Source organism: Lycium ferocissimum, chromosome 9, assembly GCF_029784015.1.
Source record: "Lycium ferocissimum isolate CSIRO_LF1 chromosome 9, AGI_CSIRO_Lferr_CH_V1, whole genome shotgun sequence".
NCBI lineage: Eukaryota > Viridiplantae > Streptophyta > Magnoliopsida > Solanales > Solanaceae > Lycium > Lycium ferocissimum.
Window position 1 is genome coordinate 55,978,628 of NC_081350.1, and position 27,672 is coordinate 56,006,299.

The window sequence follows — 27,672 nt, forward strand, 5'->3', positions numbered from 1 at the left end:
AGCAATTGCCCTCTTGAATGTAAAAGAAATTATTCTACACTGTCACAAACAGGGAATGCAAGAAAGAATAATATCGAAAAGTGACCACCAACATACAATTATAAGGGTCGTTTGGTAGATGGTCGAAATTATCCCCGGATTATAATCCCGGGACTAATTTATCCCATCTATTGGGATTATTTTATACCATCTAAAAGATGGTATAAAATAATCCCAAGATTTGGGATAAGAAGGTATTTTATATCAACACTAATTTTTTGTACCATGTTTGGAGATACGATAAATTTATCCCAGATAAATTTATACCTTCTACCAAACATAGATAAAAATTAGTCTTTAATATCCCGCCTTATATCTTCTACCAAAAGCGACCCCTAAGTGACATAGCAGATATCTCCCTTTTCTAATGGGCTACGTCTCTGCCATCGTCTATACTAAATATAAAGTTAAGGTGAGCATCTCCTTTTTCATTATTTGTTTAATTTAACCTTTTGTTGAGGACCAATCAACTACCCCAGGGGTGTTCGATTTTAAAAAAAAATCGTTGCTGCAATCAAAGTCCATAACCAAGGTTTAATGAATGAAAAAAAAATTGGCCTCTCATATAATGTTTGATGATGCCGCCGCCGCCAGGACTATTGAACACATCAAGCAATTTTGTACTTTTTAATTAAATCAAGAATATGCCACAATCCATTAGATTGATACGTACCGGCCAGAGTTGTTTGATGTTGTCGACGGCTTTCAATGACCAAACAATATAATTGAATATATATATATATATATATATATATATATATATATATATATATATATATATATATTTCAAGTTATCTATTTGATGCAAACATACTTTTCTTGATGTCAATTGATTAAATCATGTATAATGCAATAAGAAATAAATAACAGCATCGGCTTGCATGTAATATATATAACACATAATCAAAGATTTTAATCAAATATAAAATCGATACTTATCTCTTAGAGCGGATCAAGGCAGAACTCGAACCTTCAAGCACGAGCAAAAGTTGTCCACGTGTTCATCCTTCGGGCCATGTTTCATCAAATCTAATAAATAATGCAATTTACGAAATTCGTGTGGGTGAATTTCTATGGAAAAGTTGAAGAAACTTCTAAAACCCTTGCCTCATTGTGGAATAAGACCCCTGTATTATAACTACAGGTTTTAGGGTTTTCACCCTTTTCCAAAACCTGCTGGGTCTTTATTTTCCACCAAGAAAAAATATTCCATTTAATTCTTTATTATTTGGGCACAGCAGGGATCACAGAATTTAATTAACGAGCCTTCCTATTATGGAATTAATTCGAAATATCTGAATTAATCCTACCATAATAAATTACGAATTATTCCACTAAAAAATCGTAACTGCACTCCTCAGTTCAATTTCGAAATCTTTCATTAAATCTTATTTAACTCCCCATGTTAAGATTACAGATACCAATCAATTAAATTAAATTACTGACAATTTAATTCATTGACTAATTGAATCCTTTATATTTCTGCTTAACTTACTTCATGTGACGGATACAAAATCCACCTGCAGGGTTTTCACATGCGACTTATAAGCATCCATAAAGGGGTATCATCAATCTCAAAGTCGAGACATGGATTCTATTAACTAATTATTATTTCACAAATGTAATTTTCCATTATCCAATTTACCAGGAATATATAGACCCGCAATTGAGTCGTACCTTTTAATAAATCAAAATAATGAACAAATCACATTAATCATAATAATTATATCAAGATTAAGAGTATAAGTACATTTAATGAACTAGAGAATTTGTTTTATATATTCAGTACAAAAACACTTATCTCTACTTGGTCCGTTCAATACATATAAAATGTACTAGCACAAGAAGACGTAACTATACCGTTCCCATAATGAAGATACATTATATTAATCTTGGGCTACAATCATACCGATGGCTTTGTCCAATTTCCATCTTAGATTATGAACATAAATTTTATACTTATAAGAACCGACGATTTAATCTTCTGTGTATAAGCTAAACTCTATACACTAAATCATCTACTATATAAGTAAAGGACACACATACTAGTACATGATCTATTTAATTCTTTATTAAACAATGAATAAATAATTGTTCTATAATAAATACTATATCCAAACACATGGTTAATAGTATATATCCCAACAGATAGAATCACAAAAGACAAGTGAAAAAATTGATTTCTTAAAAGTAAAAGTATTAATAGTTATCTATTTTAATATTTGTATAATCGCGCGAAGCGCGGACAAGTTAACTAGTGTAAGACTACGGCTAAACAAAGGTAACAAATAAGAAGTTGGGCCAAAATAAGTATACTAGATGACCGAATGTATTTGGGTCGTAATTCTGCCAAAATTTTAAGACTTTTGGGCTATGCCCAAGTAAATCCATCATCTTTTAACAGCCAATTTTGACTGTGAGATTGCCAAACAACAAACCGTATAGCTCACACAAAATCAAAGAGACCCAGCTGAAGAACAAGTAATCAGATTCGGGTCACTGACACTTATTTTGCCCCTATTTTATGATGGACTTTAAATTTTGTCCTTCAAAATCGAATTTATGCCCAGCATAAATGACATATTATAATATCCCTGTGTCTTGCTTGTTTAGAAAGTTAACTTAATGTCCATTAAAAGATGTTTCAATTTCAAGAAGAAAATTAAAGACTAGTCCATTTGAAGGATAAAAATTAAAGACCAGCCCATTTGAAGGACAAAATTAAAGACGGGTCCATTTGATGAGAAAAAGTGCAAGTACTTGCTTATTTTGTGTTGTTCTTTAATTGTTACCCCTTATAATAAATAACTTTTTTGCTGAGCATGAGTTTATGATTTCGCATCCTAATATCGACACAAGGGAGGTTATTAGGGCCCAAAAGTTTAGTTGAACAATGAACAAAATTATGCAATTTCTTTTCCAAGTCTTAATGGCATTTTTTAGACAAGGAAACATGACACTTCCTTTTTTTGTGTTTGCTGTTGTAAAGTTGGTAATAAGTGGAACCGTAATTCGTTTATTTTTCAACCAACAGTTCTTACCTGCCAAATCATGCAAGGAGCTGTCTAGAGCTTGAATTATTTCCAACAACATATATACCTCTAGATTCTTATTTAACTATCCAGACAAATAATTAGAAGGAAGAGTGAGATACATTTTTAGTGAGTTTTTTGGTAAAGCGGTGTTAAATGACATTCCTTTATGAAAAAGTATTTTGGCACGAAATATGGCAAACCATTGAGCCAACACAAAAGAAACACACAGTGTGATGAGACATATCTGGCTATTTTTGTCTAACATTTAATTGGCAGCTTCTTTTTCTTAGTTTCAAGTTCAACTTCTGCATGAATGTGTTCCCCACATTGCGCGGTCCATTGCCTATTTCCAAATATCCATCTCTTTCCTACACTAATTTTTCTAGAACAAATTGAAACTTAATATTGCATTGCCCCATGCAGAACATTAAAAAATTATTTTAAAAAAGTTAGCACAAGTATTTGCCCCCGTTTACTTTCTTTTTGTTCGGTCTTCTCTTGCTACTTCAATCATCCTGTGCAAATTAAAAGGTACCTTTTAGAGTACTTTGGTGGTCTAGAGGGTGTTTGTTCTCTCAATGGACCCACTAGCCCTCCTAAGGGGGGACATGAAAAGATGGGCTAAAAGGTATTATCTTCATGACCAATTAATTTGGATTGGTCTTAACTCTATGGTCTACATCTTTTAGCTTACAATTCATGTTGGATTAGGGAGCACAAATAAGATTTTACATGAAAAGACCCAGGGAATCTAAGCTTAGAAGATGTGATTAAGAATGGACACTAGGATGATTTGTGATGCTATAAAATTCCAAGTGTCTCTTCTTTATCTTCTATTATTATAATCGTTGTAATCTATTATACTCCAAAAAGATTAGAAAAGAAAGACGAAAAATTATTCCAGCTTTATTTGATCTATCCTGTCAAGTTTTCTCTTTTTAGATTAATGTTTATCCTCTCCTACATGCTACCTAGGTCATAATAATTAAATATAGGTAGCACTATTTTGGCACTTGCAATTTCAACCTCCAGATATACTACTCCCTCCGTGAAATGGATGTCTGTAAAATGAAATGGAACAATAATTTTCTTACTTTACATGGGCTCCCGAGGGTAAATACTAGTGTTTGCATCCATTATTTACACTAATTCAATAAATATATCTTCCTGTATTTATTCTCTTATTATTATAATAAATTAGTATACTTTTGTGTAAATATTGGATGCAGGTAAATTTGATCGTTCCAGAGTTGACAAACAAAAAGAAGAAAAGGAAAATTAGTACAATTGTTTTTTTTTCTTTTTTCGTCTGATGTTATCTCATTTTCTGAGCTCGAACTAAAAATAAATCTTGACTGCTTTCTATCACATCATAACCTTTGATGGGTAGTGGTTACAGTATGGTAGTAGTAGTGACAGGCTTGTTCACTGCATGTACAAATTAACTTTTAATTTCTCCAAATGTGTAGAACGTTTTTCTTTGGGGCGAGTGGAAGCTTTGTAAGCTCAATAGCTGTAAATACTACCTAGTGACAGAATAATTGAACACAAGTACTTCTATTTGTAAGTCACAGTAGTAAAGCCTGAACAGTGTCTCTAATATTTGGAGCACTTAACCGACAATTCTACAGTAAAAGGATAAAAGAACAGACCCAACCCCTCATAAATAGAGAACAAAATAAAAGAGAATCCCACCATAGAAGTAGCCACCAATGAAAAAGGATTTCTAATTTATGAGGTATAGATAGGATTTCTAATTTATGAGTTTTGGTCACAAGTTTCTTTGTTTACTTTATTTTGAATTAATTATTTATATATATATATAAAAAGGATAGTTCAATGCACAAAATAAACATCCCGTGTTAATTATTTATATATATATTAAATAATTTTTGAAAATATAAATACAAAATTTGAGTCAAAATTATTGCATTCTGCCAAACACTAATTACATACACTAGCTCCAACCCCGAGTATAATCACCATTATCCATGAAAGCAGATGGCAAAACAGAAAAGAAACAAAGGTGAGGATAATTGATTAATTGAGCGATTGTCACACTTTCGATGAGCGATTAGGTTCAATGGTTTACACTGTTTATTTAGTTATTCTCTTTTTCGTCATTTTCTTTTCAATATTTTGATCAAAACAAATCATCTGATCTAATGGTTTAAAGGTCTCAATAATCCAGTTATGGCAAAGTCTCTTTGGACATATGATACACATAAGACATAACACATTACACGTGGGCACATATTCGACTAATATTATGAATGTAAGCAATTCTCAAGGATATATCCGATCCGGATATTGGTCACATACATCAACTTTTTTGGAAGAAAAAACCATAGAAATGATAGTAACATATATTTTCTCACCTTAAGTCAACTCAACAATATTCTACCTAGAAAAGTAGTAAACAAATTTCTGTACTCCTCTTCGTTTTCACGGAAAAAAAGGAAAATATATTGATCCTAACTTGAAGTTTATATGAGTTTATTTACCATGTTGTGATAATAACCACAAAGTTTTTTAGTCGTGAGCCAACTAAATCGTTGTGTAATTTCGGAGTTTATATGAATTTATTTATCAAATATATTATGAGCCAAATTAACCATGGCGAATTTAGTGGAAGGGCACGTGTGATGTGAGCGGATGAGAGGTTATTTGTAGTTCACATAAAGCTAATTTATTAGATTAGCAAGTAGTACTACTAGCTTACGTATAAACTATATGAAGTTGATGAGTAGTTCTATAGGCACAAGTACCAAGCAACAAAATTCCGGCAGCCAGACAACTCAGTCATTCCATGTCAACAGCACAAATTGTGCTATATCGTACAATGTTTTGTAATTAGATTATCGGCGGACTTTATTAACCACTCGAATTACGATCTGTTCCGATTAAATAATTTAATACATAATAAAGGTTTTTTTTAAACACACTTTAAGCTCAATATTGAAAAAGATTATGCGCCTATTCTCAAACTCCCATTACGTTAAGGACATAAAATATATTACTTCCTTTAATTATATGAATTACCCTAATTAAGCCGTGAAACTCCAAACATGCTCTAATTTAGGTTGACGTATATAATTAAAGAAGATGGTATATTTATGTTATTAACTTATCTGCGTAATAGATGCACTCAACATTCCTTTGCAAATTAAAAGGAAAAGTAGCGTTGGCTGCCGGACACAATCAACAAATGTGTCACTTTCACAGCCTCCGCCAAAAGGACATTCCTCTTCTTTTTAACATGGTTTAATCTTAGGTGAAGAATCACACAGGCTGCAACTGCCCAAATACAGTACGGGGGCTGCTGAAATGACGATAATTGAGTCAATAAAGCTATAATACCTATTTCCAAAATTTTGTTATGAGAATATATGGAAAGAGAAAAAGTTCCTACAATTTTTGAGTACTCATACGAGGCGAAAGGTATAATGATGTGGGGTGGGTGACAAAGAAAAGATGTATATGGCAAAATTTTGCATAAACGTAGCTTTTATTCCTCGAACATATTACTAACTCCCAAAAAAGAGAGGATTTTCAAATAGTGTCAATAATCGTGAAATCTTGATCCGGGAGTATGTTGGAAAGACGAAAACCGTCTATCTACCCACAAAGATAGAGGTAAGGTCAGCGTATACCTCATCCTACCCAGATCTTATGTGTGGGACTATACTGGATATGTTGTTATTAATAGTAAAGACTTTAGCACAACCAGTGACGGATTCAGAATTTTCACTCAGAAGGTTAGGAAAAACAACAAAAACTAAATATAAAAAATAATGTTATCCATGGGAATCGAGTCTAGGACACTAGAAACAATTTTGAACACCTTGAACCACGTGAGCTAACCTTTTGCATTTGTTCAGGGTATTCAAAAGTTAATACATGTTTTAACACCGAAAATCTACGCTATATATACAATGTAATTTTTTACCGAGGGTGTTCGGGTGAACACCCTCCCCACCCTCTAAATCCGCCCCAACTGTTCTTTATAGACGAAGCACATGACACCAAAGAGTTTAGCATGTAAATAAGATTTTACGTAGATCTGAATCTACAAAAGTTAATAAAAGCGAAGGCTTACCGATGTACTAAATCTTAGATAATCATGGTTTAACGAAAAGAATGTCACAATATTTAAGCAGGATCCTGACTTGACGATACAGCATTTACTACTTTAAGGACTAAAGGTAAATTGTAAAGTTGTTTTGTACGACTTTTGTTAATCCATGCTATAGCGTAATGGAAACATAAATTTAGGGACCACATAATTGGTCTATTAAGTAAGAATTAAGTGATAGGAGTACTAGGTTCGCTCCATTTTAAATCTTGTATTGTTTTGCACATCTAGTAATTTTTTTTAATTAACATCAATTATAAAAAAAATATTTGACGTTATTACCTTTGATCTCACAGGAAAATGATAATAATATTGTTAAGAGATTTATTAGAAAATTGTATACATCATTTATAAAAAAGATATAGATTTTAAAAATAATTAACTTTTTTTTTTAAGACCTATGCTTATTTTAGATCAAGTTTATTGGACTAAAACATACATTAAAATTGTAGGGGTAATTGATGTGTTCATTTGCTCGTGTGGCAACAAGATCTTCATCATGTGCTTCCCTATTGTCATGTCGTTATTGTCATTACTTGCTAATTCTTTTTCAGGTTCTCATTTAATGTTTATTATAAAGAGTTATTTTTATAATTACTTTGAAAAAGATATAGTTGAGTAATTTTTATATCATCGGTATGTAGAAAGTTAAATTTCTTTTATAAAATGTCGTGTTAATCGTATTTAATTCATTGACTCTTGGTGGTGGACAATGTTTTTAGAGGCATTTTAGGGGTGCCCAGGGACGGGGCGTAGTAAAAACGCATCTGGGCGTTTTCGAAAGGCAAAGATCCCGTGGGCGTACGCCTAAACGGCGAGGCGAACGCCGGCGTTAACTCGCCCCAAGACTAAGGCTTACGCCCACTGAAACTAAACTAATTAAGGTCAAAATTGACAATTTATCTCTTTTATTTTAATGCCCTTAGCCGGTTACCCACTTACCCTAAACACTCTTTCTTTATTTCACTAAGTCTTTGTCTTTTTAACATGGCATATGAATCTTGCAGATAAGGGACATCAAATAGCAACAGTTTCTTTGGCTCCAACCAAATCTAATTGTGAAGTATTGTTCATGAGAGCTCAAGAAAACACTTGAGAATATGATTTTTGTCGATGTTTACTTTTGTGGAAGATGACTCTCATTTGAGCTATTATGATGATATATCTGTATCTCTGACTAAATTTTTTGTATGCACCAATTATGTTTTAATATTTAGTAGTGGATGAAGTTTTATTCTCTCATGTTTTTAAGTATTGCAGAATTGGTCTTACAAATGACTATTTTTAGCTTATCTTGTCTAGATTATGATATCACTAAGAACATTACTGTTAAGATGTATTTGGTTAGTTTAAAAAGTCATATTTTTTTGTGTTGTTAGTTCACTCGTATAATAAGTATAATAATGTTTCCAATAATGGGGACTCCGCCTCTGGTAGTTCATTTTATGCTTATTAATTAGTTGATTAATAAGCATAAAATGGCCAAATCCCCCGCCTCAGGTAGTTCACTACTCGTCCCGTGTTTATGTAACAATCAAAGCCAAGCATCAATTTCTAAGTTTAAATATTGTAAATAGTTTAGCTTAAGTTAGTATTGTTCTTTTACATACTAACGATGTTTATAATATATCGATGAAACGAATGTTATATTTTCAGTGATGAAAATTATATTTTATAAATATATTTTGTTCTTCAGTTTTCTGAGTTTTTTACTATCGATTCACGTATTTTCTACTCCACATTTCATCATGTTACTTGAAAAAGAAAAGAAATTTAGCTTGCATTAAAAGCTTATTTGTAATGTGTAATCTTCTAGAGTTGACTTTCTCTGAGGAAAGCCACAGTCATAAATAACCAGTCGGTTGGAAGGGGGTTGTAAATTAATCTTTTAACTTTGATTAAACCTGAAAAAATCGTTTTTTATTTGCTTTTAATTGTTTATCCCCAACTTTTACTGTAATCGGCCCCTGCACCTTCATAATCAATTGTGTGACCCCCATCCTTTTTCTCTTAGAAAACCCCTTTTCTTAAATAAAGACTTGGGATCTTCTAGTCCAATTCTTTCCAAGCAAAGTCACATAAATTTTAAAGGGGTGAAGTATCTGTCAAGCTTCTTATATATGATCCAATTAAAAGCGTTGTGAAACATAGATATCGAGAAATTAATAACCTAAACCACAAGACACTAGTAACACCCTTTTGATTAAAACATGAAGCAGCCTCCCCTTTAGAAGTTTCAACTCAACAATTAAATATCCACTTGCCATGACTCCCCATATAGTGGAGGAGTCAACAAGATAGTATATAACATGTAGCAATTGCCTATGGGAGCTAGCTTCCAACTTAAAAAAACATACACATTCACGTCTTTTGATTTCATATTCCATTACAAATCATAATAACAGTTACTAGAAGATAAACACTAATTATAATTGACAATATCTCAAGAGCTGAGAGAAAAGTCAACGGTCAAAGATTTGCATCACTGTCTCTGTCTCCCTCTTATACCTACAAAAAAATTCTATCATGTGGGAAATATAATAATAATTGAAATGTTGTACGTATTTCTCTACACTTTCTTCTGTTTGTATGTAAAACATTCCCACAAAATCCTCAACTTGATACTCACATTGTCACCAAAAACGGAGAACAATTAAATTTATGCGTGACGCCAAAGATATGTGGCTAAATTCAATTCAAGATTAAATAGCGAGATAAGCCAATAAATGAACAGAGAAGCAGATCTGACCAACTGTTAAGTACGTCTGGCCTCGGGTATAGAAACCGAGGTCGATACCTTCCGTTAAGAACTTACACGAAGTATAATAAAAATGAACTTAAGAACATATGGGAATGGTTTTAAAAAGATTCTTATGATTGTTGATGTAAACTGTTTCTCTCCTTGCTATTGCCAACCCCCTTCATGAATGATAACCTCCTCTTTATATAGTAGAGGAGTTTCAACCCTAGTACAATTCTAAATAAAGCAAATAAATCTGGTAATAGTTGTTTTGCCGAGATTGACGCCGAAATATCCGGTTGAGGACGAATATTTCGGTCTCCTCGCCGATGGTCCAATCGCCCTTCCTTTATCGCCTCATCCCGGCCCGAACTCGAAGCCTCGTTCCCGGTGAGACGGTCGTATCGTGACCGAGCATAACCATAACAACGGGAAACCGAGCGTGCCTGTATCCTCGGTTTTACCCGTATACAGATAGTCCCCCATTTCCCGAGGTACAATTACTGACGGCGGGGAATGGACCCAAATAAGCTGAACAACCGCCTCCAATTACCTAGAGCAAGACCTTTCAGTCAAATCTCACTCTGCCCGATGCTAGGTCATTATTACCCAACCGCCAAATCTTTTTGGGAATCCTCCTTGTATCAGAATCCTTGATACGCTACAAGATCTCTTGAATCTCTTTCTATATAAAGCCCATGTCTTCTTTCTTTTCCATGCATCTGCACTTCTTCAAATCTCACTTTGCTCCACCTCAAAACCTACTGATATTCCTGTACTGAGCCCATAATACTCTTCGGATCTTCAATCTTCTTGTTCCAGGGTGTGAGTACTTATTGTTAAGGAGGACCTTCCACGATCATGGCTTACGTACCGTTATTGACTCAGGGTGAAGATCAGCATTCGTTCATGCCATCAACTGGAGCCGCTGGCTCTGATAGGGAGTTAGAATCTATCGCTGCTGGTATTGTTCCGTCGGGTTTTATTTATACGAACGACTGTAAAGTTCTTCGTCATCTTGACCCGGTGGAGAATTTCGAATCTTGTATCGGTGATAGCGCCATTACTACGGTCAGGGAAGATTGCCATCTAGGCGCAGACGTCGACATCCTCCCCGTTGGGGATGGTGTGAAAATAAATCATCATGTTGCCGGTTACTCGTTATCATACACTTATCCCTTTGCCATAGGGTTCACCCTCCCTGTTCATAGAATAATCGAGGACTTCTGTCGTCGGCATCGAATATGTATCGGCATCGCGCCCTGCAAATTTGGAGGCTCGTGTTCTGCATTGAGAAGTTGGCCAATGCGGCCGGAGTCGCTTTTACCCTCGATCATTTGCTTCATTTATATATACCTCGGGTGATCCGAGGGGGAATTGTTCAGATGCTTCCCAGGGGAAGCCGAAGCCTAATCGACCCCGAAGACGATTATGATCGAGGATGGCTTCACCGGTTCGTGATGATACGCACGGTTCAACTTCACCGTCCATCGTCTGTCGATTTTCCCGAAGTGTGGAACCCTTCACCGGATCCGGTTGAGCCCACGCTCGAAACTGCTATTTTTGAATGGGTGATTGCCCTTCTCCGGGCTTCTCGTAGCTTAGGCCGTTCTTGGAGAAGAATGGCACCTGAAGGGTGGAAAGGCAAAGACCATGGTAACTTCTTAATCTGATCGTTTCGACCCTCATTTCCCTGTATTATATCCTAACTCAATACCTTTGGTTTCCAGGACTTCGGACGAGGAGGGCTTCCAAGGGAAAGTCGGTAGCTGAGGACGTAGTTCGAGAAAGAAGAACACCCGCTCCATCGAGGCCACCTAGACGCAGGGAGGCTGGAAGTTTTCCCGTTGTGCATTCGGGGGTTGGATCTCGAGTTCGAACTCGCCATATTATGGGGACCCGTCGGGAAATGCCTTCGGGCGAAACTCCACCAACAATTGTGCTCGATGAGAAAGATTTACCGGGATTGGATATCCCTGGGTCATCCGCCTCTGGTGCAAGTCACGGGGATATCTAATCGGTATCACCCATCATTGCCGCATCCCGTGGATAGACTCGAAGATCTCATCCTCCGACTTGTTAGGTTGAGTAAGGGTGTGGCTGCCTTACTTTTGTTTTCCAATTACTGGTCGTAGAGTAGGGTTTCTTCTGCTTTTTCTGATGTACTGATGTATCCGAGATAGTCGGAATTTTGTGAAATGAAAAATTGGTTGTTATTGGACTTCATTGAGCATTCCATATGTATTATTTGTACCCAAACCTTTGTATATGCCCTTGTTATATTCGATCAGCAATCACTTACTCCATAATCCGTAAAAACCCGACATGTTTTGCTACCGGCCACCGTAATCGAGCATCTTGTTATTAAACTCGGCCACGACTGGTTCGAAACCATATCCTTTGCGACCTATTCGGAAGCTTTACTCGATCATAGAGGTGTTCGTACGAGGTCCCGATCTAGGTCTCTTCGGAAGGTCGACCCGTTTAAGCACGATCTGTTGGTTGAGTGGAAGCCCCGGTTCCTTCTCGCATACGCTTCCCATGATTAGATAGGATCAAGGTCACATCCATCACATCCGTCTGACATCGACACGTGTCGAAGCCCTGTTGGCTCTGAAGACGGTTGCGGAAGGTAGAGCGTCTCGGTCCCACTCTATAAAAGCAAGTTTTCCCCTTCTTTTTTCACTTTCCGACTTTTACCAAAGGGAATTTTACCTTCGTGTGCTTTGGATACGTTGATCTTCATATCTTCAAACCTTCATACCTTCATATCTTCATATCTTCTTATTAGTTTCCTATTCAATCTTCAAACCTTCATTCAAAACCTTCTTATCTTCATAATTTCAAAATGACGAGCAAATCTTCAAAGGCTAAAGCTGGTGAGACCTCTTCGGCTCCTAAACCAGAGCCACTGCTGACTGACTTTGTTCCTCAAGACTGTTCGACCATTCGGGACTTCAAAGTCGAGAAACCTTCTCAACAGGGGGATCGAGGTGTCGAAATATCAGCCTATTTGTGCACGATACCCCCGAATAAACTCGAGCAAGTCAAGGAAGATTGTGGGTGGAAAGGTAAGGAGGTCGTTATTCCCGACCAGGATGAAGCCATATCGACCTACGTGGAAGGGTACTTAAGTGTTTATACTTACCCTTTCACATTCAAAGACACTCGACCCTGTGGTGGTCGATTTCTGCAAACGGTACGAGATTACCCTCGGCCAAATTCACCCGTCATTTTGGAGGATCGTTGTGCTCCTCCGTTATTTTACTACAAACGTGAACATTCCGTTCACGGTGCACCACCTACTTCGGCTATATAGCCCCCGTGTCTTCAGAGGGGGAATGATAAAACTCTCAAAACGAGCTGGAAAAACGCCCTTCTCCGGTCTGGACGAAGATAGAGACCGAGGCTGGCAGGGCAGGTTTGTCCGAATCAGGACAGCGGATCTGATTCCCGCTGACAAATTGCCGTTTCCCGAGAAATGGAACCCAAACCGTAAGTAACTTTATGTTGATACGATTCGGCCACGTGCCTGCACCTATACTGAACCTTTTATTTGTTCGTGTGTATACAACGCTTATCCGAACCCTTGGTGCGGTTCCTAACCTCGACCAGTGGATTGGGAAAATCTGTTCCCAACTTACTTATGCCGAACGTACCTGGAGACGTTTGTCCCGGTCCCGTTGGGAGGCCGGGACCCACGGTAAGTCTTTCCCTTAGAGCGTCGTCCTTTCTACTCTGTGCAATACGCCACGTTAGTTAGGTAATGACTGTTCTTCTTTTTGCTTCACAGGTTTGTCAAAGGCCACCAGAATTCGGGGCCAGGAAACTGCCGAGGCCTCAGCTGACGAGCAGGATATCGAAGCTCCCGATCAGGGAGACCTAGTTGAAAGGAGGAAAAGAAAATCCTCCGAATCATCTCGAGCTCCTTCCCAGGCCAGGAAAAGATCGAGGGTCGTTATTCGAGAGACCTCATCGGAAGATATCTCGGCCCGTGCTTTGGACGCTGAGGTTGTTGGTCAATTATTGGACCATTCTGACGACGATGATCAGGCGTTGGGTGGGCATCGTCTTATTGACGAGCTCCTCGAGCATGATTTGACCGGTTCTGTTGCAATCACTCCACCATTGGTGGAAAGCTCAAGTCGAATTTCGGCTGGGTCGAGCGGCATCTCGAGGCCGACGGACGCAGGGATCATCGGGTCGAAGGTCGGGGCCTCCGATCACACTTCTACTCGAAGTATTGAAAAACTGCCAGCCGCAGCCGCTGGATCGAAGGCAACTTCATCGGTATCAGGCTCTAAGGTACCTACTATTCCGCCTTTGTACGGTATTGGTTCCGTCCTTCCGATACAAGCTGTGGCCTCATCTGAAACGATAATTTGCATACAGGATTCTCCGCCGCCATTGGTGGATATTCCCGCCGATGACGAAAAAGCCAAAGGCAAGGTGACCGAGCAAAGGGCAGCCGGTCATGAGGGTTATGAAATACCCGCTCCGGGTATGTCGGGTTTTGAGCATTTGTCCATCCCCGTGGCCGATCGTTTCGGGGTTAATTCCGGCCCTAGGTTGGAGAAGCTGTTTCCTGCCCCTAGTTCCGACCCGAATCGGAAGAGGCTAATAACCTTCAAGGTGCCGCCGACATGAACATGCTGTCGGGGCCGGTCGGGGTGGCCAGCTATTTATACCCTCTGGTGTCCCAGGAAGACCGTCGAAAAATGGATGAAGTCAGCGAATCATGCCTTTTTAACGAGGCCCAGCAGGCATTGAACCGGGTAAGTTTTGTTCTTGTGCTCCTTTCATTTAGTTTTAACTTCATGTCTCATTTTACAATCGTTCCTCTTTCTCTTATAGGCCTCCGTGCTTCATCATGCCTGCTTTCACCGGCTTAGGCATGAAGTGGGCCGGCTCAAGGAGGAGCTTAAAAGCAAAAGTCAGGAGGTGGACGAGCTCATGGATCTGTACGAGCAGAAATTGCAATACATCTCGTCTCTCCCTGACCTTTCTATCCTGAAGTCGGACTTAACAGTGGCTCGAAACGAAGCTGCCGAGGCTAAGCGGGAGCGCGATCAACAGGCAGAGAAGCTAAGGGCTTTCGAAGTTTTCAATAAATCTTTAACGGCCGATGCTAACGCCCTTCCTTCTCAGGCCCGGGCTTATGTTAGCCAGATCGATCAACTTCGGGCAGAGCTGGATGGGATCAAGCCCGAGTTTAATGTCCTCCACGAAACGACCATCGGTGCTGTGGCCGAACGTGATGTTCTCCAGGAGCAGCTTCGGGCGTCGGTGGAACAAATGAATGGCCTTAGCTCATCACTTGCTGCGGCCGAAGCTGAACGGGATCGATTGAACCAGGTCATCACCGATCTGCAAGCTGAGCATGGAAAGGCTCTTGACCAGATCTCGGGTTATGACGATATGTTAGAGCAGTACAAGGCCGATGTGACTGCTGCCGAAAAGGCCAGTAATCTTCGAGCTGAGTACGAGCGGTGCTTATCCCGAAGGAAAACCCTCGAAGAAGTTCAAGCCACTGGTGTGGACTTATCAGATCTGATCGAGGAAGCCAAGAAGCTTGAAGCGGAAGCAAAGGCTGCGTTCGACCCTGAGGATTCGGATATCGACCTCGAGTCAGCCGATGAAGAGGCCGAGGGGTCGGATGAAGATTAGGTTCGGGGCCTTGTGTCCCTTCTTTTGTTTTTACACCTTTGTTTTGAGGCCACTATTCCGAGCCTTTGTAAATCTACTTTATGTATGTATGAATCAAAATTTGTATTTGATATTTGCAAAGTACTCCTCGGTTCAATGTTTGTTCGGTTTATGCCATCATTATAATTTGCCATATTGTTTCGGCCAGGATAAAATTCAAATGGTAACGGCTCGTGATTGGGTTTTAGTCCGTGTTGACGTTAGTCGTTGCTTTATTCATAATTTGCAAGACAGACCCGATCACGACATTTTTGCGTTTTTAGACCGTGGTCTTTAACCGTTTTAGGTCGCAGCTTTCGAGCTTGCATATGTTTTTTAGACCGTAGTCTTTAACTGTTTACGCCATAGTTTAGACCGTAGTCTTTAACTGTTATGCCATAGTTTTTCGGTATTTGGCAACATTGGATCCTTTTGATCGAAGTAAGTTTTTTATTGAAAAAATTGGCCAGAGATGCATTCGCAATTGTTGCCGCGGCAAGAACAAACTAAGTGGACACGATTCAATCGATCGTTTGGTCCTTACATCTGATCCTATCGTTCAGGCCTTGGCTTTTACATAGTTATCACTTAACTCATGGTATAATAGTCCCCTAGTATTCGAGTCCGAAGTATGAGGGCTCGGTACTATTAGCCCGTATGTGCGATTCGATCTCCGATCTTTTGATCGGTATGCTCTATATGTGTAGCACACTGTTCGGCGCTGCCTCATTAAAAACCTTGCCGAAAACCCACTTCGGGATAAAACGGTCAAAGGGAAAAAGAGTGCAGAACGTGCTTTCAGTCCTAAGTCTATGACTTCCGAGTATCCGCTGTGCTGTTTCGTTGTCTCTCGGGCTATATCCCTGCGTGGTTAGATCGAGAGAGAAGAAAGCAAAAGAAAAGTTATTCGTACCTTTAACAGTAATATCGTTTTAGGTGTGCTACATTCCAGTTGTTTTTCAGCTGTTGTCCGTCTTCATTCTCGAGCTGATAAGAACCTTTTTCGGTTATTCCAGTGACTCGGTACGGTCCTTCCCAATTCGGGGCTAATTTCCCTTCGTGAGGGTTCTTCGTATGAAGTGTGACCTTCCTCAGTACCAAGTCCCCAATCTGAAAATGTCTGAGGTTGGTCCTCCGATTATAATACCTTTGCATCCTCTGTTTTTGTGCGGCTATCCGGATATGAGCAGCTTCCCTTCTTTCGTCCACGAGATTCAGATTGACGGACATTGCTTCATGGTTCGAGTTCTCAGTGGCATAACGGAATCTTAAGCTTGGCTCACCAACCTCGACGAGTATCAGGGCCTCGGCTCCGTATACAAGGGAAAATGGAGTCTCCCCGGTGCTTGATCTTACCGTTGTGCGGTAGGCCCATAAAACCTCGGGCAGAACCTCCTTCCATCGGTGCTTAGAGCCGTTCCATTCTTTTTTATTTAAATTTTGCGCAATTTTATTGATGGTTTTATTGGTAGACTCGGCCTGGCCATTCGCGCTCGGATGATACGGGGTTGATAAGATTTTCTTGATTTTGTATTCTTCGAAAAACTTGCTGACCTTGCTACCTATGAACTGCTTCCCGTTATCACACGCGATCTCCGCTGGTACCCCGAATCGACAGATTATATGGTCGTAAATGAAATCAATGACCTCTTTTTTCCTGACTTTCTCGAGTGCCTGTGCTTCGACCCATTTAGAGAAATAATCAGTCATAAGTAAAATAAATTGCATCTTACCTGGGGCCCATGGCAAAGGTCCCACTATATCCATGCCCCATTTCATGAATGGCCATGGGGAGAGGACTGGATGGAGCTCTTCCCGGGTTGGTGTATTGACGGGGCGTGCCTTTGGCATTCGTTACATTTTCGAACGAAGGTTTTGGCATCTTCCTCCATCTCGTTCCGAGTATCCTCGCTCGATCGCCTTGCAGACCAATGAATCGGCTCCTGAATGGTTTCCACAAGTCCCCTCGTGAACTTTCCTCAGAACATAGTCAGTTTCCCCTGGTCCTAGGCATCTCGCCAAGGGGCCGTGGAATGACCTTCGGTACAACTGGCCATCGACCAAACAAAATCTAGCTGCTTTGGTTCGGAGGGCCCTTGATTCCTTGGCATCGGATGGTAGCTTTCCTGTTTGGAGATAGTCTATGTATTTGTTCCTCCAATCCCAAGTGAGGCTGGTCGAGTTTATCTCGCGTGGCCGGTCTCTATGACTAATTTTGTCAACTGTACCACAGCTCCGGAGGCGAACCCTTCTGATTCGACCGAGGATCCCAGATTTGCCAGGGCATCCGCTTCATTATTTTGATCCCGGGGTACGTGTTCCAACGTCCACTCCTTGAACCGGCGAAGGACAACCTGCAATTTTTCTTGATATCTCCGCATTCTATCATCTTTGATTTCGAAGGTTCCGTTCGTTTGGTTGACCACCAGGAGAGAATCGCACTTGGCCTCTATGATCTCGGCTCCCAAGCTTTTAGCCAGTTCTAAACCTGCAATCATAGCCTCATACTCGGCTTCGTTGTTAGTTAAATCAGCCGATCTAATAGATTGTCTTATTATGTCACCTGAGGGAGGTTTGAGAACGATCCCTAACCCGGACCCTTTTACATTAGACGCACCATCCGTGTAAAGGGTCCAGACTCCCGTGCTAGTCCCCGAGGCAAGAAGCATCTCCTTGTCGACCTCGGGGATCATGGCCAGTGCAAAATCGGCCACGAAATCCGCCGCATATTTGGGATTTGATTGCAGTTCGGGTTTGTATTCAATATCATACCCGCTAATCTCCACAACCCACTTTGCTAGTCGGCCTGAGAGTTCGGGTTTATGCATGACGTTCCTTAGGGGGTACGACGTTACGACGCATATGGGATGACACTGAAAGTAAGGTTTTAATTTTCTAGATGCACTTAATAAAGCCAAAGCGAGTTTTTCCAAATGTGGGTACCTGGTTTCGGCGTCACCGAGGGTTCTACTTACATAGTAAACCGGGTATTGCGTACCTTTCTCCTCTCGAACCAGGACACCGCTCACCGCTATCTCGGACACCGCCAAGTATAGATACAACTGCTCGTTCGCTTTTGGTGTGTGGAGTAGAGGTGGGCTTGATAAGTATCTTTTGAGTTCTGCCAAGGCCATCTGACATTCGGGGGTCCATGCAAAGTCAGTCTTTTTCTTGAGCAATGAGAAGAAACGGTGACTCTTGTCCGAGGATCTGGAGATGAATCGGCTTAGGGCAGCTATCCGTCCCGTTAATCTTTGTACCCCTTTGATGTCGTTTATCACGGTGATATCTTCGATTGCCTTTATCTTATCCGGGTTGATTTCGATTCCCCGATTTGATACCATGAATCCGAGAAACTTGCCCGATCCGACTCCGAAGGCACATTTTTCCGGGTTCAGCTTCATGTTGTACTTTCTTAATATGCTGAAAGTTTCCTGCAAAAATTTCAAATGGTCCTCTCTCGCAGGGACTTAACGACCATGTCATCTATATAAACTTCCATGGATCTCCCTATTTGGTGTTCAAACATTCGGTTGACTAAACGCTGATAGGTGGCACCGGCATTTTTTAAGCCGAAAGGCATTACATTATAACAATATGTGCCAAACCTAGTTATAAAGGAGGTTTTTTCTCGATCCTCCGGGTCCATTTGTATTTGGTTGTACCCGGAATAGGCATCGAGGAAACTCAGCGTGTCGTGACCCGCGGTAGCGTCGATCATGCGATCGATGCTGGGCAAAGGAAATGAATCCTTCGGGCAGGCTTTGTTTAAATCTTTATAATCTACGCACATTCTAAACTTATTCCCCTTTTTAGGCACTACTACAACGTTAGCTAACCAATCTGGGTATTTTACCTCTCGAATGGATCCTATATTAAGGAGCTTGGTTACCTCGTCCTTGACGAATGCATGTTTTACCTCGGGTTGTGGCCTCCGCTTTTGTTTGACCGAGGGAAAACTTGGATCCAAGCTCAACTTGTGTGTCGTCACGTCCGGTGGAATACCTGTCATGTCTAAATGGGACCAAGCAAAGCAATCTGAGTTAATTTTAAGAAACTCAATAAATTCTTTCCTGAGCTCGGGGGTTAACCCCGTGCCCAGGTATACCTTCTTTTCTGGTAGATGGACGAACAATATGACTTGCTCGAGTTCTTCAACGGTGGACTTAGTGGCATCAGAATCATCGGGCACCACAAAGGTTCTCGGTACTCCGAATTTTAACTCTTCGTCTAGTGTGTCTCCGTTCCGATCTTCCGAAGATTCCGGGATCGGGATCTGTGATTGCTATTTGGCATTCTTCCCTTCGCTCCGATCTGGCGCCTTTATAGTCTTAACAGATTCTTCAACCGCGAACATTTCTTTTGCGGCCTGCTGTTCACCACGGACGGTTTTGATACCTTCTGGAGTCGGGAATTTCAATACCTGATGCATAGTCGAGGGAACCGCTCTTACGAGGTGAATCCACGGTCTGCCCAAAGAATGCATTGTATCCCATGTCTCCCTCTATCACATAAAATTTTGTCCGTCGCGTAGTTCCCGCCATACTGATCGGTAAAGTGATCTCACCCTTCGTCGTTTCGCATGCCATGTTGAATCCGTTGAGGACCCGTATTGCCGGCACGATCTGATCTAGTAGTCCCAGTTGTTCGATGACTCTCCATCGGATGATATTAGCCGAGCTACCTAGATCAATCAGCACACGTTTAATTCTAAACTTATTGACAAGGACAGATATTACCAGTGCGTCATTATGCGGCTGGGCGATGCCTTCCATGTCCTCGTCATCAAACGTGATGGGGCCATCGGGGTCATCGTTCCGGATACGCTTTTCCCTCGTTATGACAATTTTTGTGCGCTTTATAACCGGCCCAACGGGAACGTCAGTTCCTCCCATGATCATGTGTATCACTTGTAGAAGCTCTTCCGGCCTATCCTGCTTGTTGGAGTCCAGGTTTTTAAAATGGGTTTTTGCTCGTTCACTTAGGAATTCTCGAAGATGTCCCAAATTGAACAGACGGGCGACCTCCTCTCTCAGCTGTCGACAATCCTCGGTTCGATGGCCGTGAGTATGATGATACTTACAAATAAGACTTTTATCCCGCTTCTCCGGGTCAGATTGGATTGGCCTCGGATGCCTTGTTTCTTTGTTTCGGATAACGGCTGCCGCTATGGTTGCTACATCGACGCAAAAGTTGTACTCGGATAACCTTGGAGTTTCTCTGTTTCCCAGAGCTCTATCGACAACATTTCTGTTTACCAAACCACGACTATTTTGGCCTCGATCATTCTTTCGATCGTTTCTCCTATCATTCTTGCCCGATTCGCTGTTACGCCCGTTCCCCCTTCGATCGAGCGGGTAAGGCTGGTACCTGTCATATGACGATCTGGAATCTCGATCTATCACTCTCCTCGAGCGATCACTCCCTTTACCGGAATGCCATGATACTGAAGCAGCCCTCAGAATCTTATCATCTTCGACCCTGATCTTCGACTGATACCTGTTGTGTACATCAGCCCAGGCGATCGCCGGGTATTCTATCAAGTTTTGTTTTAGTTCCATAGATGTGATCGAGCTCCTCGAGTTGAGCCCTTGGGTGAAAGCCTGAACGGCCCAATCGTCAGTAACTGGAGGTAAGTCCATGCGCTCCATTTGAAATCGAGCCACAAACTCGCGAAGGGTCTCGTCATCTCGTTGCTTAACGTTGAATAAGTCCGATTTTCGAGTTTCGACCTTGATGGCCCCGGCATGGGCCTTAACGAAAGCATCAACGAGCATGGCAAATGAATCAATCGAGTGCTCGGGCAAGTTATGATACCAAATCATAGCCCCCTTTGACAGAGTTTCCCCAAATTTCTTAAGCAGCACTGATTCCCTTTCGTCATCGGCGAGATCATTGCCCTTAATAGCGCACGTATACGCAGTTACATGCTCATTTGGGTCCGTTGTCCCATTGTACTTCGGGATATCGGGCATGCGAAATCTCTTGGGGATTTTCATCGGTGCCGCACTCGGCGGAAACGGCATTTGAACAAACTTTTTTGAATCCGGTCCCTTCAACACTGGTGGAGCCCCCGGAATCTGATCGACCCTCGAGTTGTAGTTCTCCACCTTCTTGTCGTTCGCCTCTATCTTCTTTTCACCGGACTCGACCCGTTTGGTCAATTCTTCGAGCATTCTTATCAATTCGCTGCTTTGTCCGGGGTGGTTCTCGTTACCCCGTGGGATGTGTCTTTCCTCCGTATCCTGGGTCTGTTCTGATGGGGCAATATCGGGTGCCTGACCCCGATTTTGCAATTGTGCTATGATCTCTTGCTGGGCCTGCAACTGAGCCATAGCCATGTCTAACTGGTTTTGGAGCTGTTGCAGCATGACCCCGTTATTCTCGCCGGCCGGTACGTTGCCCACCGATGATCCGACTTGAACAGGATTAACGGGGGGCGCGTTGTTGTTTGGTACGTCCCCGTCGTCATGCTCGTGATGGCTTGGTTCCACTTGGAAGTTGACGGAATGGGAATCCGACATTTCTGGTATACCTGAAATCAAACCTTAAAAAACAAGTGTAAAATATCGAGCGTGACCAGAATGTTGTATTGAACCGCCACTACTATCTAAGGCCCCACGGTGGGCGCCAAACTGTTTAACCTTAAAACGGAGAACAATTAAATTTATGCGTGATGCCAAAGATATGTGGCTAAATTCAATTCAAGATTAAATAGCGAGATATGTCAATAAATGAACAGGAAGCGAATCCGACCAACCGTTAAACGCGTATCGGCCCTCGGTATAGAAACCGAGGTCGATACCTTTTGTTAAGAACTTACACGAAGTATAATAAAAATGAACTTAAGAACAAAAATGGGAATGGTTTAAAAAGATTCTTATGATTGTTGATGTAAACTGTTTCTGTCCTTGCTATTGCCAACCCCCTTCATGAATGATAACCTCCTCTTTATATAGTAGAGGAGTTTCAACCCTAGTACAATTCTAAATAAAGAAAATAAATCTGGTGACAGCTGTTTTGCCGAGATCGACGCCGAAATATCCGGTTGAGGACGGATATTTCGGTCTCCCGCTGATGGCAGTCAATCGCCCTTCCTTTATCGCCTCATCCCGGCCCGAACTCGAAGCCTCGTTCCCGGTGAGACGGTCGTATCGTGACCGAGCATAACCATAACAACGGGAAACCGAGCGTGCCTGTCTCCTCGGTTTTACCCGTATACACCAATAAAAAATAAATTTTCATTCGTAAACATTAATGCTCCTATCTATATTTCATAAATTGTTCATGTAAGCTTGTCTGCGTGCCCAACCGGTTGGTTGACTTGTATGGACAACTGGGGAAGGGGATGTTTTGGCAAGGACATATTGACATGGAAAAAATAATTCTAATTTCCCGACCACAATAAGAAAGGTGAGAATATTAATGTAAAACAATCTGAACATTAAATTTTGATTTGTCATGAGATATTTGGGTTCTAACATGGCGTACACATAATTTTTTTTTTTTTTTTTTTGGAATTACCATCGGCAGCATTCAAAGAAGCAAATAAATGGATAAATTAAAAACAAAATTACATATTGATAAATAAAGTTCAAATATATTATTACAATAGTTTTGAACGAATTTTCATTTTTCAAAATGTATTCATGATAACATCATTAGAAATATATTTCTAAAGAGATCATAAAAATTTATTTTATTCTTACATTTTATTCATATATAGTTAATTTTCCAATCAAGCAGTATCTCCGGATCGGACAATGCTTAGCTTAATGTGGCCACTTTCCTATAGCCAAAAGGTAGTCAGTTGAACACCTTTCATTCGAAAATTATATTGTATATATAAGTGAAATATTATTTTCTATTAAGACAACACATGATCTTGTTCCTATACCTGGTACTCCCTCCCTGTATTTGATTTAATCGACTCAACACAAAGTTGTGTTTCTTTTTTCTTTTCAAATTGTTCTTTCTTTTGATTATCTTCCCATATAATCTTATCCCATCCTACGCAAGTCCTCTCTGAAATTTAGTCAAACTACCTTATTATACAAATTAAAACGAAAGGAGCACCTACTAAATCCAAAAATTAAGTAGGCCATCCTATCTAATTTTTTATTAATATAGTCTCTTTCATTATCATGCACAGTCAAATAAGGCTAGGGTCTAAGTGTCAATCCTCCCGACATTTCTTGCTTTCTTTTCTTCTAACCGTGAAGTATTTTTATTTATATCATTTAACTTACATGGAAATGGCACACTAAACATGCTTCATGTATATACTCTTCTACCAGTGACTATTTCAAAGGAAATAAATAACACCATTGCTATCATGCTATTATAAGTTTTATATGCAGATTGCAGAAGAGCAGTAACCCTGTTGAAAATAATAAACTTAAATGTTTAAGTGTATAGATTCAAATGTATTTTAGTTATCCTAGGTGCATGATTTTTTGTATTACGGAAAAGGGCTAAATATACCCTTGTACAATTGGAAAAGGGCCAAATATACCCTTCGTTATACTTTGGGAATATATATACCCCTGTTGTTATACTTTGGAACAAATATACCCTTATACTTAACGGACTGCCACGTGGCAAGCTTAGAACAATAAACCCATACCCAATTTAAAATACCCATATCTAATTATAACCCGCCCCACCCCAATTAACCTAACCCGACCCAATCCCCTCAAACTTAAGCAACAGACATAACTCGTACTGAAGAACAACCTTGTTTGGATTCATTCGTCTACTTCTGAGTATTTATGCTCCTTTCATCCTCAAATTTATCTTATCTTTTAGTTTCATAACAAGGTTGTATTGGGTCCAAAAAGTGGAGTATAATGTCCGAAGATAGTTGTTCATCAAAAGAGGAATTGTCACTGCGCTGAAATTGCCAATTTCTTTACTTCAAAAACTGCTTCAAACCCCGGAAGGAGATTTTATTAAGTGTCCTAAACCTGAGGAATTTTCTTTTATTTTTCTGAATTGTCAGTTACCCTCTTTATATAATGGTTGATAATTTGAAGTTATTTTGATTGTGATTTACAGAAAAATTCATGAGGTTACTGCAAGTGCCATGACAAATTATTTCCGGATAGAGGTGTGATCGTAATAAATAATTTAAAGCTCAATGGATGTGGCTATGATTAAAATTGATGCTCTGAACGCTGTTGGATGCTGTTCATATTGAAAGAGATAACTTGAAGGAAAAAGTGGATGCAATGAAGGTTTTAACCATTTTTGAAGGAAATTAGAAGAGGAAGTGATGAAGATGAACAAATCGCTCTGTCGGCTCTTTTTCCAGTTGGTATATGTTGTTGTCGGCTGTTTAAGTTCAAGCGGATTGGGTCGGGTTAGATTAATTGGGGCGAGGCGGGGCGGGTTATAACTAGAACTGTGTATTTTAAATTGGGGATGTTTTTTTTTTGTTCTAGGAGTGCCACGTGGCAGTCTGTTAAGTATAAGGGTATTTTGTTCCAAAGTATAACAGCAGGGGTATCTATAGCCCCAAAGTATAACGAAGGGTATATTTGACCCTTTTCCAATAGTACAGGGGCATATTTGGCCCTTTTCCGTTTGTATTATCTAGATGACTCTTATGTTATCAATGTGGTTAGGTTCAAATGTGTGTGTGAAAATATTTAATTGACGTGACCAGAATATTCTATATACACCTATATAAACCCCTAGAGTGGAGTTCTTTATAATAATACGAAATGAGCGTAATGTTTCTCTCCCCTTTCCATCCTCTTTGTACCCTATGATATCATCAAGGACCCGCCTCATAGTTCCAACAAGTAGTATCAGAGCGTTGGTTCGATCCTGGAAAGTGTAAAGCTGAAATTTTGACAACCTCCATTGAAGGTGTGTCTCCAAGTTTGATGGTCTATTGAGAGGCCGACTGTTTGCAAAAGAAGAGTGAATTCTTCGGATTTGTGAAGAGAAGAACAACTCGTTGAAAAGGTGTGAGTCTTGAAGGACTTCATAAGATAGGAAGAGAAGACAAGAGAAGTCTTCCGTGAGTTTGTGTTTGGTACAGCCAAAAGTTAGAATCTGATGAAGAATGAATGGCCTATAATTGTGGATGCGTATACAAAGAGGACGTTGAAAATGAAGTTGAAATTGTCAAGAAAGATTGAAGAATATGAAAAGACATTTAAGTTTAAGAGGGGATGTTGAAAATGATAAACTTAAATGTTTAAGTGTCTAGATTCAAATGTATTTTAGTTATCCTAGGTGCATGATCTTTTGTATTATCTAGGTGATTCTTATATTATCAATGTGGTTAGGTTCAAATGTGTGTGTGAAAATATTTAATTGGCGTGAGTCTAGAATATTCTATAAACACCTATATAAACCCCTTTGGTGATCTTGTTATGCAAGAGTGGAGTTTTAATATATAATGAAGTGAGCTTAATGTCTCTCTCTCTTTCATCCTCTTTGTGCCCTATGATATTATTAAGGCACCGCCTTATATTTCCAACACCCTATATTATGTTCAACTGGAGCCTTCCTAATTCTTTGAAATCGGACAATATAAATAATTTTTTATGCTATTAAGTAGACCATATTTGCGGTCTCTTCTAGCTGGTAATATGTGTTATACTCAAGATTACCAATCTCATCTCTTATGGATATTTCGTTTGTGAAATTTTCTTTACAATATCAATGTATATAAGTTTAGATATTTATTAACACACATTATGCGGCAATGAGTTATGGCAAAATAAAAAGAAAATACAGTGGGTTGCGTATACTACAAGTAGTTAGCAACGTGAAGCAACAAGAGAGAAGTGTTTGTGTTAGAAACTAGTACCCCACAAAACCACGTTCTCTCTGTAACACGTGTACGTTGTCCCTTTTTGTAGCCAACTGTCAGCTCCAACATTTACTTAAGGCTCTTTCTTTTAAAAAAAAAGAAAAAAAAGAAAAAAGAATTAGTCTCTAGGCAAAATGCATTACATAATCACTAATGATAGAGCAATAAATAAATTTATTAATTTTTATTAAGGAATACGATGAAAAGCCCCGTTTTGTGTTACCGGGAAGTGAAACCGGGGACGAGCTGCTGGTATAGACAGGAACAGCAGCGGTACAAGCACATAATGATAATTACTGAGAAATTTACATCTACCAAAAGGTCTGGAGATGCTATACTCTTAACTAGGGTGTACCAAGAAAATCGATAAACTGCGTCAAACCGACAAATTGAGAAAAATTTGGATTAAAATCCGACAATAATAGGTTTTATTTGCTTTGGTTTTAACTAACTAAGGTCAAATCGAGTTCAAGTTGACCAGTGCTGACCAGATTACATATACAATTTTTAATTATTTATACATATATAATTTATGAATATTAACTCTATCAAAGTTTATCAACTTTATCAAAGTTTTAGTTTCATAATATTTTAACATCAAGTTTAGACGTCCAAAAATTAGAAAAAGCCCAAGCCAAAACAAAATTTACACCGCCTTAATTGTTAACAACAGATGAACATTGTATCAGCGGGCGGAGCTAGAAATTTTGTCAAGAGTGTTTAAATTCATATAATCTATATATTAAGGGTGTTCAATATGTAATATATGTCTGTAATACATAATAATTGATATATTAATTTTTCGGGTGTTTAATATTGTATCATATATATCACTGGAAGCTAGAAACCTTCCAGCGACAGTGCACTCGTTAATTAGTTCAGTTCTAGTCACTTGTTTATAAGAAGCCAGGTTCTCTTTTAAACTTACATAGAGATGACAGATCATGTCAAGATCATAAGAATTAAGATTAATGAAATACTAGTTAATCCACTGGTAACACAAAACCGGGTGTTCATACCATGCTCTTCTGATTTTGAAAATAATACAACAAAAATATTTTACAACATAAATAAAACATTCATGCAAATCAAAATTTGATGTGGATGTAGTTTAGTTTTATATCGATCATAACTATTGCTTGATGAAATTACATTTTATTATGGCTCCGCCACTGCATTGTATAAACCGAGTAAACTGCCCGATCACTGG

General features: G+C 39.6%; 2 protein-coding genes across 2 annotated transcripts; one reads left to right on the forward strand and one right to left on the reverse strand.

Moving 5' to 3' along the window:
* Positions 1-14,221: 14,221 nt before the first annotated feature.
* On the forward strand, positions 14,222-16,269 carry LOC132029396 (uncharacterized). The gene is made up of 2 exons (XM_059418673.1): positions 14,222-14,724; positions 14,804-16,269. Exons 1-2 carry the CDS (start codon positions 14,593-14,595, stop codon positions 15,614-15,616), a joined length of 945 nt encoding a protein of 314 aa, XP_059274656.1. The 5' UTR covers positions 14,222-14,592; the 3' UTR covers positions 15,617-16,269.
* Positions 16,270-20,010: 3,741 nt separating this feature from the next.
* Positions 20,011-21,975, reverse strand: LOC132032081 (uncharacterized). The gene has a single exon (XM_059421885.1). It carries the CDS (start codon positions 21,973-21,975, stop codon positions 20,011-20,013), a length of 1,965 nt encoding a protein of 654 aa, XP_059277868.1.
* Between the last annotated feature and the right edge of the window lie 5,697 nt (positions 21,976-27,672).